Genomic DNA, 19,733 nt, shown 5'->3' with positions numbered 1-19,733 from the left:
ATCTCTTTTTTGAAAACGGTACCTGTCTGTGTAGCATCACTCTCTGTATTTGAGAGTGATGCTACACTTCAGCATTGAAGTGAGCAGATGAAAATAAAATCTCCCTTTTATTACAGAGGGTTTGGCTTGGCAGTAGAAATCCTGGTGGAACTAATTACATTAACAATGGCTCTGTTCCATTTAGGTGTCACTGTAAGTCCTATAACTGAGCAATCATACAATTATTAGTATTATTAATTATGCCTGTGCTTTTTCTACTATGACAGGTAAAGATGGCAGGAGTGCAAAGGTCTTTAGAAGACCTCTGTTAAATAAGTTAGCATAATAACTAGTCATGAAGCCAGCTAATACACAAAGAAACTGAAACCTTGATATTTTTGTTTATAGGTTCTGCACTGACTCAGTTCAGGCTGAACAGGAAACGTCTTTTTAGAGCTTTCTGTCTGACCTTCATGTATGCAGACTTTCTTTAGACATACAGTAACGTATCTGTTCTTATTGGCTGTGGTTCATTTGAGCATGCAGAGTGAGATAGGCACTGTCTGTGGCTGCAAGAATGTCTGATGTGCTGAAGCTGCCAAATATAGTTTGATGCATCTGATGTGTGCATCTGATGTGTGTGACCGTGTAGCTTAACTTGACTGCAGCAAAGATTACGTATATATTTCACTTTGCAACACAACCTGGAGGGAACGTGTGAAAAAATATTTTTCATCAGTTGTTAACTATTGAAAGCAGATCTGTATCATTCAGGTGTCACTGACTCATACACCTTTGGTTGCTTGGTTGCATTGTAACGATCTTAAGCTTAAAACCGACTATGTACTCAAGGTCACTGGTTTCCAACCTGGGGATCCTGATCCTCTTCATGGGGAGTCGAAAGGCCTTCTTGACGTTAAGGGGTGCATTTCATTCTTTTCTGTGAATAAAGATAAATAAAATGTATTATTATATAAGATACAAACTTTAAAAAAATCTTCTCAAGATAAGGGCATGGTGAAGACCTGAACACAAGATATATGAACAGAGCCTTCACTCTCAGTCAGGTCCTGCATTAGAAAAGTACAATATAACAAAAGGTCTAACAGAACAGTGACCAAGTGTCAGAGAGATGACAACACTGAATTTGTCCCCCCAAAAAAAGCCTATTACATATTTACGATCGTCAAAAATATAAAACATACATAATACAGACAGAGAAATATGAGGAAAACTCATCTATTATGCAACATACACAGGAAAAATCAACTTAAAATTCATTTAAATCACCTGTTTTACATACACTCCCAGTATTTTTTGCGTTTGGCTTGATTCTACAGTTTACTGTTTGTTCTGTACTGTCTGCCTGTTCTGTCTGTACAGTATTATACTGCACTGTTACTGTTATGCACTGAATATAATATGAAATATCTATAAAATATGCCACTTAGTCAGGGTTCATCAGTTTACTCAATGATAGAGAGGGGGTCCCTTAAGGAAACAGGTTGGGGATCACTACTCGAGGCCGGTGCTACAAAAACATTTAACCTCATGTGATGTTACAAAAGCTGAAACATTAATAAGAAAGTAGGCCGACAATATAGCAGAACTGCTAAAAGTGATGCACACATTACAGATACATAGTTAGAGTGCATCTATAGAGCCTGTTTTACAGATTTTGGTTTTAAACTATACAACTTTGATATCAAACTTTGTCTTAGGAGGTTCTCAAATTACAAGTAGAACCTCAGGTTTGTATGATAAGACATATCATAGAGCTTCGGTGAATGTACATGTCTTTATAAGGATTTTTAAACAGTGTTAATAGAGTACGAGTGTTTTTTTCTCTCTTTGTTTTAGCTGCCTCAGTGTTTTCCCTCAGAGAGGTGCAGCTCCAGAAGGACCCTGGCCACCGCAGCTCAGTGTTTCAGCCTTTAGGTAAGATTCCTTCCTCAGTGTCTCGCTGTACAACTTTACTACAAACTTTGGTCAAATCAACTTTATTGGACGACGCTCATATCTGTGTGTGTGGACTGCACAGCATTAGACCTGGTAATGAGAATGTGGTGCACAAAATGCACATCATGTATTTGTTTTGTGCATTCATATTTGTTTTCTGTTATACTTTCTTAGTCAGTGATTTTATATTATGCATAAAAGACTAATTAAAAGTTTCAAAAGAGAGAAATATGAGATAGACGCTGTAGCACTGTAAGTTTCCTGAACCAAGTCAGCTCTGTTTGGCTCCTGACCACAACATCTGATATGGCGTCTGCAGATGTATGAGCTAATTAGCAAGGCTCTGCAAGATGGCAGCCTGCTGATTTTGTTTACTCTGACACCACTAAAAATACCAGAGCCAAGAGTCTCACAGGAACTGAAGACAAACAAGAAGTTGTCTACAAATTCAACACAGATTACTGTCACCCATTTTTATATTCTAATAAGCTCTTCATGTACGCAATAAGTCTCATTAGGATTTAACTTTTCCCCTACAGAGCTTTAAGGCCTAACTTCATAATGATTAACTAACTAGCATGCTAGCATTCAGCTGATAAAGTCTTTTAAAGTAAAAGCATCTTTTCTGAAAATACACTGTAACATGTTTCAGATGAATAATCAACATTTAAAGATTGTTTGAGTCTCTGTGGAGACGTTTTGTGATCTTTTGGTAGTTGTTTTGTGTCTCTTTGTAGTTGTTTTGCATCTATTTTTGCATCTCTGATCATTCTGCGTCTCTTTCTTGTTGTTGTGTCTCTTTGTGATGGTTCTCTGTGGTTGTGTTGTGTCTTTCGGTAGCCATTTGTGCATCTCTTCATACTTATTTTGTGTCCTTTTGTGGATGTTAAATGTCTTTTCTTGTGCTTATTTCTGTCTCTTTGTGGATGTTTTGCATGTCCTTCTAGTGGTTTTGTGTCTCTTCTTGATGGGTTTGTATCTCTTTTTGGTCCTTTTGTGTTTCATGTAGTTCATTTCATAGATGCATCTGATTGTTTTGTGTCTTGGTAGCTGTTTTGTGTCTCCTTTGTAGTCACTCTTTGTGGCGGTTTTGTGTTTCCAAGTAGTTGTTTTCCATCTGTTGTCGTTTTGTGTCTCTGTGATCATTTTGTGTCTCTTGGTGGTTTGTTTTGTGTCTTTTAGTGTCTGTTTTGTGTTTCTTTTAAGTCATTTTCCATCTGTACCATTTTTGTGTTTCTTTTTTGCACCTATTTATGGTCATTTTCCATCTCATCATTTTGCATCTCTTTCTTGTTGTTTTATGTCTCTTTGTGACAGTTCCCTATGCTTGTGTTGTGTCTTTTGGTAGCCATTTTTGTGCCTCTTCATGCTCATTTTGTGTCCTTTTGTGGTTGTTTTGCATTTCTGATCATTTCGCGTCTCTTTCTTGTCATTTTGGGTCTCTTTACAATGGTTTTGTACCTCTGTGTGGTTGTTTCATGTTTCTTTGTGGTCATTTTTGTCTCTTTGTGATTGTTTCGTGTTTCTCTGTAGTCATTTTCAATTAAATTTAAATTTTTGATGTATAAGGAACTGTTGGCCTGATACTTTTTCAAGCAGAGTAATGATTGATTTTCCGCTCACATGTATATTTATTCATTTTTAAGTTAGTGTAGGAGGTTGGGGCGGTTTGGCTTAAGAACACTGGTTCAATCAGTGTAGCTGTAACATTACTGAAAATGTGAAACAGTCCTCTTGAGTTGGGACAAACATATCACTCATATTTTATCACAATAATGGTTCAGTCTCAATCTGTCTCTCTTCAGGTCGAGGAAAGAACCGAAGACAAAGCATCTTCTAGAGTCCTCAGAGGAGGACCAGAGACACACAGAAAAAAGACGAGCTGCCTTTTCAGACCACAGCACAAAGGCCGACACAGCTCAGTACCATCACAAGCATGTTCATCTACGTGCACACGCCTGCATGTACACACAAACTCATGTGCACTCACTCATTTCCATGGCAGCCAACCATGGAGACACACAGGGTTTCTGGAAATCAACTTGTACTGCACTTGAAATGACTGAGCTGAGATACACTCTCCCTGCACACACACACACACACACACACACACACACACACACACACACACACAAACAAACACACACACAGAGACATCTTTGCACACATTTGCACAATCTGCTGCCATTACTTAGCTGCACACACCAGGGAGTCATAAGTATCCTGCTGGCAAACACACACAAAAAAGCAGAGAAGTAAAACTGCTCTGCTCTGTTGTAGTCTACAGATACAGCATACACAAGCTTGTATAATCGCCATTCAGAGCACACCCAGAGCTCTGGCCATCTAAGGTAGCTACCACATCTGGAACCATCATACAGCTGCAGGTGTACAGAAGTAAGGGTTGTGGTGTGACTGGAGGTCAGTACAGTTCCAAATTTTTCAAAAAAACTTTGCCTTACTTAGGTTCAGGCTTGTCTCTACACCAAGATGTAACTTAAAGATGCTCTCTGTGATTTTGTCATAGAATTTAGAACGTAAAGTTTGTAATTAACGGGACAGTCCACCCCAAAATCAAAAACACGAATTTTTCCCCTGGCCTGTAGTGCTGTTTATCCATCTTGATTTTTTGGTGTGAGTTGCAGAGTTTTGGAGATATCGGCTCCAGTCTTTTTTCTCCAATATAATGCCACTAAATGGCACTCGCCTTCTGGTGCTCAAAACACAGAAGAAGTACATTTGAAATCTGGTTACTCAAGATAATCCACAGACCTTTCTTTTGAGTCGAAAAGAAAATAGCTCCAGTGGATTCTAAAGTGGTTCTGGTAGATTCTACTGGAGAAAGAAAGTAGTTCTTACATGAAACCACCACAATAAGGCGTGTGGATTATCTTGAGTAACCGGGTGATCATTTCATGAGGATTATGTATTGTTAATTTTGGGTGAACTGTGCCTTTAAATTAGAAATACGAAATTCCCCAAACATATACCTCACTACCTTTAAAAAAGTATGACCAGAATAAAAGAGAAAGTTACAACTTTCTTTTTGTCATAAGTATTGAAGTTGTTATTAGCACCCAGATGTTCATAGCCAGCAGTACTATTTGCACCCCAGGTGAAATACCAAATGTGTCTATTTACACCCATGTGGCAGAAATCCTAAATCTAACCAAGCAGTTTTGTTGCTTAAACCTAAACAAACTGCAACTGCAAATGATCATTTTAAAAAAAAGTTCCACATGTGATTCAAACTCAAGTTCCCTTACTCAAAGTCCTGTTTGACACATTCTTCCTCCTTACATGAACTAGGGGGCGGGTGCAAATAACTGAATAGCTGCTTTGTGACTATTCTCATCTGGATGCGGGTGCAGAAAGACTCTCTGTTTCTTTATTCAGCCAACTGTTCAGTTTTATTTTATGTAAATTTTATTTCCAAGCATGAAAATCTAAAAGGTGATTCAAAGCCTTCTCATTGTCAGGAATAAATTTCATTTATTTATTATTTGGGCCTACAAGTAGTCAAATGTAAACATATTATCAGCATTAAAAAGTCCCTTGGGGTTGCAAAAAGCCTCCAAATTTAGACAGAAAATGATAATGGTGGCTGACAGTTGTTCGCTCCCCTGATATGTCAGCTAAACAAAATCGGGAGAATCTAGCCGTTTGGACTTTCTGCCAGAAAGCCTCCCTGAAAGGTAGTTGATATTTCAGAAGAGTTTGTTTTAACCCAAACCATGAGCTTTTCCTGAACCTAAGCAAGTAGTTTTGGTGCTTGAACCTAACCAGACTGTGTCTAAAAACTGAACATGATAAGTTAATTAAAGGAGTAATACTTGAGCACAGCAGTCCGAAAAGCGAGTTGGAGCCATAGACTGTATATTAAATCACTGAAATCTTGTTTAACATATGATCTATGGTTGAAACAGACTGTTTCCCTCCATCCCCTCCTCCCCAGACATAACAGGCAAGCTGCAGGAGCTTTGCAGGAGTGCAAGATGCGCTCAACCTCGTAAATTTACATTAAAAAGTGACAACAAGTCCTCCACTGTAAATTAATCAGCACTTTTTAACTGTCACTTGTCTGTCAACATAAAGTTAAGCCTGTTATCCTGCTCCAAAAATTTGTCTCACAGCCTGCCAAACTCCATTAATATTTTTCTCTAAACGTCTGCAAAACCTTAAACAGACACTTACTCATTCAGCAAAAATTCTGCATTAATTTGAACTCAAACTGATGTGAAACAGGCATACAAAACAGTTATTCCAGTCCGAAATAGAAATTTCAAAGGCTGACACCAAGGTTGAATTACTCGCAAGTATTTCAACTTAACATGTTTCCTTGATCTCTGATGACACAGTAAATATACTACAGAGTTATCCTTTATGTCTAAAAATAAACTAAAATTGACTTTTGTAATCACACTGGACATGAAACCCCCCTGTTGTGGGTGAAAGACCAGTGTCTGACCCACTCATCCACCACAACCTGCTTCCTACAGACTTCCTGACCTCCTAAGGACTTTCTGCAAGAAAGCCTTTCTGGCATGAATTCTTCCTGACAGAAAGCCTTGAACCTAACTTCTCTCAATACCTGTCACCTGACAGCCTTGAAGTTGTACATACAATAGTCTGGACACTGAAATAGTAGCAACACACTGTTCATTTACAGTACCTCAGCTCTCATGTGAACCTTCCGTAAAATCTGACACCATCATGAATATAAACCTGTTAAATGGATTCATGCCGACAGACTTGCCTTGCTCCAGCGCCCCTGCGTTTCAGCTCAGCATGGGGTTGTGTTCCATACAGTGTTAACAGCTGACTTTCATTCCAGTTTTTGAAGTTGCCTTAGTAAACTGTGCATGATATTTTCGGCTTGTGAAGACTCTATATTTGATCTTGTGTAGCCAATGTGTTAGGAGGCATTTGCTTTGTGTGTGTAAATAACTCACTATGAGTATGTGTATTTCTTAGTCTCCTATTTGCACAAACCAGAAGTGTCCTCTGAAGCCTGCTCCCTTTCCTTTGTGTCTTACCTTACATGGTTCCTAAATATGACTCCCTGTATTGTACCAAGACCCTTCAACCCTAGACCAGTCAACTGGGAAAGTATGATCCACAAGTACTTTCTAGTAGCAAATTACAGTCACTAGAATTCACCACTATCCCTTATATTTTGCACAGCTCTATTGCACCTATTGCCAGGACCACAGTAGGCAGTGTATAAAAGTACATACAGTGTAACTTTAGAAAGTATATGTCTCTGCTGAAGTGAAACTTCTAAATCTTCCTTATCTAATGTCCTTCACCTTTCTGTTGTGACTGAGACTGAGCCCAGAGGTTATGCTAGAAGATGAAATGATCTGCAGACAGAAAAGTGATGGGCTTGTGGCTAATCTCCAGTCTCCTTTCTTTAACTCCCTGACTTGCTCTCCACCTTCTTCTCTCTATTTGTCCAGTGCTGCTGAGATCCAGCAGAAAAGGAAAGCTGAGGGATCCTCACATAAGCAAGTGATGAGGTGTAGGGGCCACATTAATGATGGGAGGTTTGTGTGTGTTTGTGTTGTATTAGCAGGGCAATATGGAAGAGACACTAAAAGTCTGTGTGGAGGACAATAGTGGCCAGATATTGCCATCATTATTCTAAGGGTAGGACTGAGACAAAGTCGTTCACACCTTGTGCCATCTATCCACATCTGAAGGCAAGTGTTTCGAACAGCTATACTTGAAAGTTGGATGATAAGCCTGCCATCGCCTGGGAACCAGACGAATCTGCTGGACTCATGTTTTCATGGGTGAGAGCAACCCATCCGGGTACTTTGCTCCTGTGTCATGCTTCTCTCCCAAATTTGAATGGTGGTGAATACAAATTCTAAGGTTCAATCAACCTTTGGGAGCCCAGGTCCTATGACCAGTCAGGTAACCAACTATGCTATGTCTTTGCCAATCGATTTTTGGCATAGAAAAACAAAAAGAAATAGTGCCCTTTCAGTCTGCTTCCACCAAAATGGGAGAACATCCCCACCAAGTGGCCGGAGGTGGCATAACCTGACATATACAAGTACCTTACTGAATCTAATCTACTGTATTTCTGACATATGTTACTTTTTAAGACACTATTTTGCTGTTTTAGAAGTATGTCCACTGTGGTGTTATGTAAACTAATTACATTGCCACAGCCGCTCTCCACCAGCCTTGGATGAAAAAGGGGCCAATCACAACGATTTATTCAATATGGACAGGTTCTGTATGATGATTGACAGAGGAATATCATAGATTCATTTATAAAAAGTCACGTAAAATGTTTCACTTCTCTGATTGGTTGTAGGTTTATCCAACTGTGTCCTGCCAGTAGGTCAGTCTAAAACACCTCAGGCTCCCAAGACACAGATCAAACTGTCGACCTAGGTGGTACAGATTCAAGATTATGTTGGTACATTGCCTATTTTTTGCCTCAAAAGTTTTCAGAAAAACATTTTAGTGTACTGTTTTGCTGTAATACCAGAAAGATTGCAACCAAGCAACTTTGTGTCCTGCTTGAAAATAGACCAAGCATGTTCCGTGAATCTGATCAGTTGTGCTGTAGGTCTATCAAATTTCATCCAGAGGTGCTTTGGTCTCATGTCCTACTGCTGTCATCGAGAGCAAAGAGAGAGTACATAGAGACTTGTCTGTAGACACAAAGAATGAGTGTGTGAAGGAAAATAGAGAGCTTAGGAAAGCAGTTTTAAGTCTTACATGCTCTCTCATGTCTGCACACCAGATCAACCATTGCATGAGTCATACTGCTTCTCAAGTTGTTGGCTTTGGAGACTTTCAAAAATTGTTAAAAGCAGCTTCCGACCTTAGAAGTGAGTGGGTGTTAGTTGATCCAGCAAGGTGTTTTTTAGAAGAAGAAAACTGCCCCTGCTTTCCAGGCATTTAACCTCTGTGCTCAGGCTTTCATAACTTTGCTAAATTCACATGTGGAAGACCCAGCAGTCTACCTACATCTTAAGGACGTGGGTCACTGTTTTGAGGACAATAATTTGCATGTGGACAGATTGATTGGAAGAGTAGTGATGGATGCACTTACAATCCTGAGTTGAAGACCCATTCAACCCTCAAGTCATGTGACTCTAAAGTCACAATTATACTTTAATATACTCCATTCGGAGTAGATTTGGGTCTGTGTGATATAAACTTTGTCTTTTTCATTTTAAGCATACTTTAGCCTATAGAATGCCGACCTGGCATCCTTTCCCAGTTTATGACCCAGCACAAGGAATTAAAATTTGTCAGAAATTGGGAGAAATACAGGAGAATTGTGATCCCGGGTGGAGATAGAGAGAAGGCAATGAAAAACAGGTCTTCTGGGGAAAAAAGGAGGGTTGGCAAGTATGGCTCAGAAGAACTAGGTGTTCCACAGGTGCACAGTAGATCGGCATGGGTGCCCTTGTAGCGTAGTGGTTGCACAGACAAGTCCACATGGTCACAACAAGTTGGTCACAACATGGATATCAAAATATAATCCAGGCTTGAAGTCCAATGCATGTCTCTGGCACTGGGCACAACAAATCTGAAACATCGCACTTTGTGCCTATAAGAACTACGTATGATTCCTTGCTGATGATTGGCTTGTTGGTCTGGTGATAAACAGCAACTTAGGTGTGAGTGTCAGCAGCTTGCACGCAATGAACCCTTGTACATGTAGGCACAACTCCACAAGCAGGAGAACTAATCTATCTTGGTCAATATAGCACACACTGAGGACTTTATTGCTTAATTTGACTAATTTACCAGCAATACTGATTGGACATCCACATGAAAAGCACTGAATTTTCTGTTTAACTATTGCAGACTAACCAGATGTAGACAGTAGGAATAATTAGCCACCTAATTCAGGTGGCATGCAGCTCTTCTTCTACTATCTGCATCATATCTTCATCAAAGTCCTTCATTATGGGAAAGAATAACCTCCAAGCTAGCACCCTACACACTGAAAGTGGGATAGTCCAGCACAAACACGAACAAGCTAACAGATTTTTCTTTTGTGAGGAGTAAGCCACTTTAATGCTTGGGCTCCCCAATGTGCTACCAAGCACGTTCCCTGAGCTGTTAACCCCAGGCTAAGAGCTCTCTTCGCCCATTCCAACATGGGATAACCCTGACTTTGGCCTTAGGCTTGTTGCCCCTGCTCCAGAGCATGGCTAGCCTTGAGTTTGTGGGGTGAATCCCCTGAAAATTGACTGAACCCAGTGCCCAAAAGGTGTGAGTGTGAAATGGGGCTAAAAGATCCAAGGAGCGGTCACGGAAAATTCTAAAATGTTCACATCAGTTGCTGTACCAATGGACATTTAACCCAGGGTTACCTCTTAGCCCAGGGGTAGAGGACAGATGGCTAAAAATGTGCAATGTGAAAAGCCCTAATGTGTGCTGGCTGTCTAATGTACACACAACCACAGAGTCAACAAGGTTGCTGCACGGACCATGCTGAGAGCTTAAAACCTCTCAGGACTGCCCTGGTGCCAAATGCTCTACATGTGAATCTAATGGCTCTCAGTGTGGGAACACCAGTCCACAGCAGTTGCCTTAGATGTAACAAATGTAGATGATTGGAACAGGACTGAACAGATCAACCAGTAAGAGTGTGACTGATGCACTATGACTGTTAGGGGAAGACAGAGGTAGAGAAGCTAACCAGTAACCAGAGAGTTGTTGGTTTGACCCTGAAAGGTAGGGTGTGTTCAAGTGCCCGTAAGCCAAGCACTGAACCCCTAAAGCACTCCAGCGCCAGACTGATTTGTAGAGTTGTATACGTGCAGGTCAGATGTGTTTATGTTTGTGTATGAGTGACGTGAAAAATGCCAGTGAAAGTTAGATGGCTGCTGAAAGTTTTTCTACCTCCTAAATGTGAATGAAGCCGATGGAAGAATTATGTCACAACCATCCGACCCTCTGTTCAACCAGTTAGTGCAAGCAGCGAGTTGAGACATTCAGGGCAAACCTCCTGGGACTTCAGAGGGATGTACAGCTGTGGATGTTACACTTCCAACCTCCCACCCTTCCTCCTTCCCTCAGTGGCAGAAGTATTACTGTGTGTTTTAGTTGTGGTAAATGAAGCTATTTTAAATACTGTAATGAAAAAGAAATAATATATATGTATTTTAACAGATGTTTTCATCTTTCTCAGTGAGTTTTATGCTGTTAAAAATATAGAGCACTGTATTTAAAATAAAATAAAGAAAAAAAACCTGCAGATGATGTCTAAATGTTTTATAAAAGATAAGTTTAGATTTTGTATGAGATGTGATATTTTGTGTGATTTGTCTACACTGTTATAAAATGAGAAATTGAATGTACTGTGACTGCCAACAGGCATAAAACTGATTGAATAATTGATTAATTAATGAATAAATAAACTATAGAAATTCTGGAAAACATCAACCTGTTCAGTGTCTTTTTTATTTTGTCTAATTAGAGTTAATTATGAGCTAATATGTGGCGTCAGTCTTGTTCATAGATGGATTGCTGAATGGTTTCTACAGGACACAGGGCTAGGGGCCCATATGGTGAGGGCCTCCACAGAGACACAAACTGACTACAAAGAGACACCAAATGACCAGAGAGAGACACGACTGAAAACAGAGATACAGGTAACTACAAAGAGACACAAAATTATAACAGAGACAGAATAACCACAGGGGGCACAACATGACCACAAAGAGACCAAAATATCCACCAAGAAACATAAAATTTACTCAGAGAACTCAAAATGATAACAGAAACACAAAATGATCACAAAGGGACACAAAGTGAAAAGAGACACACAATGACCACACAGAGACAAAAAAGACTATAAAGAGACCAGAATGACTACAAAGACAGAGAGAAACTACAGAGAGACACAGAATACCACAAGATCAACGAGAAACAAACATCTATGAAGAGCCACAAAATCACCACAGAGACTGAAGACTAGATAAAGTGACACAGAAATTACAAAGAAATAAACTATTTAAAAAACTACAAACTACAAAAAGACACAAAACAACTACAAAGAGAAGTAAAGTGACTACTTAAAGAGGCAGAAGAACCACAAAGTCTGTCTCATAATCTGTCCATGTTCTTGTTGATACGGTTCAAAAGAACAGGTACAATAACACAAGTGAACAGAAGATGGTGCTGTTGGTCTACTGAGTGTCAACTGCAGCTGGTGAATGAGACAGCAATACAAAACATATAGCAGCATTAATGCTTACATCATAATCCACTGTTTTGTAATCTTTTGAGGACAGTGACAATACTGAATTTTGCATTCACGATTATATTAAAGGAGCACAACCAAGAAAAAATAATCTTGTGCATTTCCCTTAACTTTTAAATTACAGTCAACATTATTTAAGGCTCATTTTTTGGGATGTTTTAGCCTTTATGTCTTAGGACAGCTTTAGACAAACAGGAAATAGGGGAAAGTCATGCAGCAAAAGGCCACAGGCTGGAACTGAACTCAAGGCCACTGCTGAGAAGGCTGGGTCCAGACCTTCGACACAAGTTGAGGACTCTTAGCCTGTGTTTGTGTGTGCGCTACCAACTGGGCTAAGGCATCACAGGAATTTAATATTCATATGTATGTTTTTGTTTGTGCATAAACCATCCTGCTGGACGTCACCATGTCGAACCAAGCCCAACCAAACACTGGCTATAGACATGACCTTTCATGTGTAGTTTCACCCTGGTTCTTTACACATGTTCTTTAATGAGCTGTAGTAGTTACTTTTCATGTTAAGGCTGGGTTGCACCAACAAGAATTATTTTTTAAACCTGATTACATAAGTGTCAGCTTTAAATTATCGTTTGTATGACTTTGTTTTCATTGGCTTGTTTGTGATCAGATCACCTGATTGGCTACTGAAATGCAGATGAAATGTTTGAATATTAATTCAAATTGTACAGGTTTGAAAATCTACATTCAAAAGTACAAGTACCCCGCCCCCCCAAAAAAAAAACTACTTAATCACAGTAATTTGAGTATTTGTAAGGAATTACTTCAACCCCTGCAAAGATGCTATGCAGTGTGAAAGCGTCACATCAACACTTTCAGCTTGTCTTCTTCTCAGTGTCTCTACATTGATTAAGTTGCTAAGAAGAGGCTGATGATATTTTGTGTACTTTAGAGTATTTGTACAGTGTTATATTACTACTGCAAGAAAATGATCTAAGTACTTCCACCACCGTCTATTTGTTCTAATTTATGAGCCTGATGAAAACTGGCCTGAGACCAGTCAGAAAGTGGGCTGTACCTCGGGACATCAGCCAATCAGCGTCTCGTCCGTTGATAAGCGGCTCTGAAGTAGAAAGTGAAGTGAAGTAACTCCTGAGGCTGTGGTGGCCGGTGGCACTGTGGGTAATTGAGTGTGTCAGAGCTCCATGAGCCGCTGGCAGCTGCTGGTCCTCAGTCTGCAGCTCTCAGTCAGGAGTCAGCATCACCTCTTCCTCCTCCTCTTCATCCTCCGACATGAAGCTGCTGGACGAGCGGATCTGGTCGCTGCTGAAGCACCACTGGCAGCAGACCCTCACTTACTGGAGCGTGTTCTTCAGCTTCGGCCTGTGCATCGCCTTCCTGGGACCCACCATCCTGGACCTGCGGTGTCAGACCCAGTCCACCCTGCAGCAGATCACCTGGGTCTTCTTCTCCCAGCAGTTCTTCCTGCTGGTGGGCAGCAGCCTCGGAGGACTCTTCAAGAAAACGTGAGTTACTATGAGCATTATTACTGACAAACTTTCAAACAGTCAGCAGTTACCTTATTGACCTAATTATATCTAAAATAACTTCTGCATTATTATCATTATAATGTGTCTGTACGTATCATAATTGGCCTTTTCCCAGCAGCCATCTCGACATAAAACAGCAGGTTAAACACAGGTGTTATCAGTGATGCTAATTGGGTCATTCCTAGCTATTTCTGTCTCCACAAAATATTTCACTTAAAATAAATGACATGTTTATCATCAAAGACTTTCATTATAGATTTAAGACCTATTTATAACATTAACACAAAAGAATTCATGTAATTTTTTTTTGTTTTTTTACATTTTAATTACCTTTTTTATGGTGCATACTCTCTTTAGTTTACCATGTCCCCAAAGCAAATTTTCAGTTTCAATGCAACACATTTGCAATATATTTATGAATAGAACCACACCTTTATTATTGTGTAAATTAAATTGTGCATAAATATACATAATGCAAACTGCAATTATTATTTTATTTTATTATTTTTACTCATACAATTTACTGTGTCCCTGAAATCACATTCCAGATTGTTAGCTTGTTTTTTTTTTTTTGTTTTTTTTTTACATACAAACAAAAACTACAGTTCCCATAAATCACTTCCATTGTTTGGGAGATTCTGCAACACTGTTTTCCTGTGAAACTCCAGCAGGGTTTTGTGGACTAACAAAATAAACCCGACCCTCAACCCTGATCCTGAGTAGATAATGGCTGAATTTTCATTTTTGGGTGAACTGTTCCTTTAAATTCAATTAACACAAGCTGAAATTGACTGGAAAGGAAGGGTGCACTGCATTCACAACACACACATTATATTTTGTCCCATTTATTACCACTTAAATGCTTTTGTAGATATTGAGTTGTAATAAGGTTAGATAGACCTGATAGGTTCATTTAACAATAATTTTTTACTAATTTCACATTTACAACAGTGGAGTTTGTTTAAACCCAAACAATATGGAAGTAAAGCCAACAAAACATTGTTAAAGAACAGTATGATGTAACCTAATATTTTTACATATGACCATAATTCTCTGTATAATTTAAAGTAAAATAATATTCCTATCTGTATTTGTTATGCAAAATTTGTATAGTATATCAGAATTAGATGGTACTCATTTGTGTTCAACCACTAGAAGGCCTGGATCCACAGCTGTAAACTCTGACCATTTAAGGCAGTAAAATAAATCATGCTTAGCATTCTCCACCAGAATTACACACCTGGCAGTGTAGAAGATTTTTATAACACAATTTAGACCCTTACATAGAGAGAATTGAAAAAAAAAATCTTATTTAACAATGAAATAAAGAAAGAAAATGTAACATTTGTGATTTAAAAAAGAAAACAATAGAAATACATGAAAAGAAAAATTAAAACAAAGAAGAATATCAATAAAGTTCAATGAATACTAAACCTATACCACTAACTCAACAGGAAAATACTCAAGCAACACAAATTAAATTCCAGAGGTTCAAAAAGGAGTAGAGTTAAGTTGAGCCCTAAAAGGCCCAAGCCCGATAACATTCTGTCTGAACCCGACCCAAACTCATCCCTCATGAGCGTATTTCAGCCCGAACCTCGACATTTTTGTTAACAAGCTTCCCTCTATGTACCAAAGAGTAGGAGTTTTCAGTGACAGGGACAATACATGGGGTTGGAATTTGATTCGGCAATGACTAAATTAGGTAGAAAAAAGAAAAAAAAAAAAAGAAAGAAAGAAGGAGTAGGAGGACATATGCACTTGTCTATTCCAACCTCCCTTTTGCAATTATTCATCTATTCAGCTTTCCCAGTTCATACAACCCAATGCAGTGTAAATATTAACAACTTTACTGGTTCTATATAAACAACCATGATTTCTGCCCTTGAGGTTGAATAATTAAAATGATTGACTAAATGTATGTATCTGAGGTATTTCAGTGAGCACTTTGAGACTTTGATCTTTGACAGTTACACTCTGTTCTAAATTTGACTGGCAAATCTGCAACATGCAAATGGCCGATGGTTGCTTCAGGTCCGTGCTTTACCTCACACACCGGGCAGCTAGCTCCACCTGATGCTACAACAGTACAATGTTGCTGAGACAATGATGACGATTGTTGTTAAGATATTTCAGTCCAAAGTCCAAAGTGGTGGACAGACTGACTGACAGACCAACACTGCCATCCCTAGAATCTGATTGGAGCGTTTATTTCACAATAGGGTTGATATATTATTTATATCAATATGCTTTCTGCATAATGCAAGTTAAAGTATGTGGGAGTTCAATACAGTTCATCCATTCATTTTACTGATTACATCTACTTTTCCTAATGTTTTTGTACCCCTATACCCCAGGCACATTGTGAAATATGCCCTAAACAAACTAAAAGGTATGTAGGACAAGGTTAAAAAGAGATTGGAAAGTTGGCAGGACAGGAGGAGAGCACAAGGTGAAGATAAAGTGGAGGTGTGCTGCTGCCGGAGGGCTGTGATAAACCTACTGGGTAAATAAAAGTTAGTGGAGCAGCAGACCATCAAGGTGACTTTACTGCAGCAACAGCAGGCTGGAAATCCCCCCTAGAGCCTGGCCTGAGTCACAGAACTGCTCAGCTTAATCACAGCAGATTGTCATTCAGACTAGAACTAAATTTACACCTCTCATTGAGTGGCAGGATGTGTTTTATTATTATGTCATAAACAGTCTGAATACGCTGCATAATGCTGCGTGTTATCTTCTCTTTGTCTCCTGTCTAGACTCCTGTCCTCCCTGTTAGCCCTCCTCTTCTGCACTTTCATCATCTCATTCGTGTTTGCCATCATACCGCTATGTCACCACATCGCACTGTTGGCCGTCGCCATGGCGCTCGCTGGCAACGCCATGGGGGTCATCGACACCATCGCCAACCTGCAGCTGGTCAATCTGTACCAGAAGGACTCTGCTGTATTTCTGCAGGTCAGAGAGCAGAGCGTGTGTTTGTACTGTACGCCATTTTTTCCCATAGACTGACAAATGAATGACCTGCCCTACTCTGCCTCTGATTGGCTAGTAGTTGTTGCCTTCATGGGTTGGGTTGGTTAAGTTTAGGGATGAAAAATGAGACTGCTCAAGGTTAGGGTAAGAATACCATGGTAAGTCAGTCAGAGGCAGAATAGGGCAGGGCATTCCTTCGCCAGCCTAGGAAAAAAAGTCAAATAAGCTTCCATATATAAAGGGGACACTATGTCATTGTGGATGTGCATGGGGGGCAAACAACACACATGAAACTACAGAAGGTTAAAGCTGCAGTAATCAATATTTCTATATGAACAATAGGCCACATTACTCTGTGTAATGATGAAAAGGAAAGAGAATTGCATGCAGCGAAAATGCCAGTTGTGTGTTTAAGCTGTGGCAGTGGGGTTGCAGGGGATGCTAAACTTTTGGCCGTAGATTGCACCTGAGGGCCAACATACCTATTAAAGATTCAGTACTGCCCACAACCTACATCATCAAAACAATAAAACCCACATCTAATATCTTAAAGAAAAGGCCTGGAATTGAACCAGGGGCCTTTAGATCTTCAATGTAACACTCTCCCAGCTCAACTTTCTGCACAGAACTCTATTACATGATGACCCTCAAGTGAAATTTAAAATATCTTGAGAACATTAAAAATATGTTTCAGAAAACATCAGCTTTCCACGGACAGGTATGGAGAGACAAACCATTGTCAGTGTTTTGTGCAAAGTTGATGTTTTCTGAAGCTGGTCCTGTTTGTGCATTAGAGGTCCATTAGCGTGGACAGATAAGACCAGCACTGGACTGTCCAATGTGCCAGCGAAAAAGAGCTAAAAGGAAAGAGAATATTTGGCTTACATCACCACAAACACAACCGCAGGTCAGTGCTAATATTGTTTTGTGTAATTGTGTAATGTTAATGTGTTAACAGCAGGGGTGTAACGGTTCACTCATGCATCCGATGTATTGGACTTTAGTGAGTAAGATACGAGTGCATCAGCTCAGACGGCCTGTATTGATTAAAGGCTGAAAGTAAATTGGAAACAAATCGATGCAGCACTAGCATATCGATACATCTCTTTAGGACCTGCATATGTTTAATTTTTGGCATCAGTGAAGTGAAACTTTCCTCCGTTTTCTTTCTCCCCGTGTCTGCCTGCACTGCTCTGGCTGGACGCCTGCGCCACTCATTTCTTTATCTTGTATTGTATCATGACGGAGCTGAATTGTATCAAACCGAATCATTGGTCATCAAAAAATTTCTACGGTATATCGGATAGTTGAACGTGTATCAAGATACAAATCAAATTTGTGTCAGTCAGTGAGATACACACCCCTAGTAGACAGGTGAATTGCAGCTTTAAAGTTTGTCAGAACTGTCAACACAACATTGACATATGACCTTTTCAGCTGATATAGCCAAGCAGTTAGCAAACAGTTCTATATTTACACAGCTAGCAGTTATGGAGCAACGTTATTATTCATTTGGAGTTGTGTTTCTGGCCACCAGATGAATAAGAAGTCCAATTTTCACTCTCTTTTAGCTCTGATTTTGGTTTCTACTGGCTCCTGAGGAAAATATGCAGCTCTTCAGCTGCAGTGCTCAACAGTGTTCAGCAGCTAGCCTCTAACTGTGCCTGTCTCCTGTTTGGTGCTGAGCAGGTATAAAGTAAAGTTGGTTTTTAGAGCTTTTTCTTTGAAAACAGTGGCTGCTGTGTCCAAAAACAACACTATGAGAGCCACGAGAGTGAATGGAGACAGTAAAGACGGCCAAACAGTGAGCTGTAACTCACGTTAAAGCTCCGAATAAAGATCACTATGAGTGAACTTTTTGACATTACCACGCTATATTCACATTTTTATTAGATATAGAAATATCTATTACAGCTGCTTCGAGAAAGAGGAATATAGAACAATATATAACCAAGAAAGAAATACAGAATTGATCCATTGCTCAAAGTGTTTGATATAATTATTGGAACTGTTAACCTAAAAAAGAGACCAACACCAGTATTGGAAAATGCCTCTGATACTACCTAAAATGCTGGTATCAGTATTGGTGTGTATGCGAGTCCATGAACCAATCAGATACCATGTAATTTATAACTGGATCAGTACTCGGTATTGGCTGGGACGCAAAGTTCAGGTATTGGAATCTGTAAAACTGCAACATTTTGACTTAGGAGTGCCAAAAGGGACACAGTTTCTCTGTCATATACTGAAAAACACACAAACCAATAGTTAGAACAAAACCAGAGACGCTGCAGATATATGGTATGGTGTCTTACCCAGTAAGTTCCTGGACACCACCAGTATATGATGTTAATAGGGGTTATGTCCATGTCTCTCCCTAGGCTTTGCATTTCTTCATAGGCCTGGGAGCATTGGTCAGTCCCCTGGTGGCTGATCCTTTCCTGTCAGAGGACTGCTGTGTCCTAGGTGCGAACCAGACCGCCAACTCATCCTTGGACCTACAGCACCTCCGCAGCAGCATGGCTGGGCACGGAGCCGCGCTACACAACATCTCCCAGTATCCTCTGCACACTGAGGGTGTCGTCATCACCAGGGTGTCATACGCTTTCTGGATCATGGCTCTTATCAATGTGAGTTTTTGCCAGTATTACATGTTTTATACAAGTGATGACGCAGAACTGTTTACAATAATTACAATAATTGTATACAAAGTGATCTATTTAACGTCCGGTAAAGGAAAAGTAAAGGAAAAATACCTTCAGTGACTCTCTCAGTCCAAATCAGCCCAGCAGTTCACTTCAGCTCACTTCACAGAAGAAGAAAAAATACCATCCTGTCACTGTCCTCTGGCTCTGGTGGCTCAAACATGTCTATTCGGCACAAAACTCTGAAATATGGTGGCCCTCAGATGAAAATCAATATCTTGAAAACATTAAAAATCTATTTCAGAAAATCAACTTTGCACAAACTGTTGACAATTACTTGTCTGTCCATGCCTGTCTGTGGAAAGTTGATGTTTTCTGAAGCTTTTCCATTAGCATGGATGGAAAGGACCAGCATTGGACTGT

General features: G+C 39.7%; 2 protein-coding genes across 2 annotated transcripts in view; both read left to right on the top strand.

Moving 5' to 3' along the window:
• The window catches only part of cdk18 (cyclin dependent kinase 18), a 51,316-nt gene extending 46,642 nt beyond the window's left edge, over positions 1 to 4,674 (top strand). The window contains exons 14-15 of the mRNA XM_084743960.1: positions 1,840 to 1,917; positions 3,744 to 4,674. Coding sequence (XP_084600086.1) covers positions 1,840 to 1,917; positions 3,744 to 3,778 — 113 coding nt within the window. The 3' untranslated portion in view covers positions 3,779 to 4,674. The remainder of the gene's footprint in view (positions 1 to 1,839; positions 1,918 to 3,743) is intronic.
• Positions 4,675 to 13,344: 8,670 nt separating this feature from the next.
• slc60a1a (solute carrier family 60 member 1a) overlaps positions 13,345 to 19,733 on the top strand; it is a 34,243-nt gene continuing 27,854 nt past the window's right edge. The window contains exons 1-3 of the mRNA XM_084727092.1: positions 13,345 to 13,668; positions 16,449 to 16,647; positions 19,047 to 19,295. Coding sequence (XP_084583218.1) covers positions 13,436 to 13,668; positions 16,449 to 16,647; positions 19,047 to 19,295 — 681 coding nt within the window. The 5' untranslated portion in view covers positions 13,345 to 13,435. The remainder of the gene's footprint in view (positions 13,669 to 16,448; positions 16,648 to 19,046; positions 19,296 to 19,733) is intronic.

Source organism: Lutjanus erythropterus, chromosome 2 (genome assembly GCF_056507025.1).
Source record: "Lutjanus erythropterus isolate fLutEry1 chromosome 2, fLutEry1.hap2, whole genome shotgun sequence".
Lineage (NCBI taxonomy): Eukaryota > Metazoa > Chordata > Actinopteri > Lutjaniformes > Lutjanidae > Lutjanus > Lutjanus erythropterus.
Note: the sequence above shows the minus strand (reverse complement) of the source record. Positions and strands in the feature narration are given on the sequence as shown.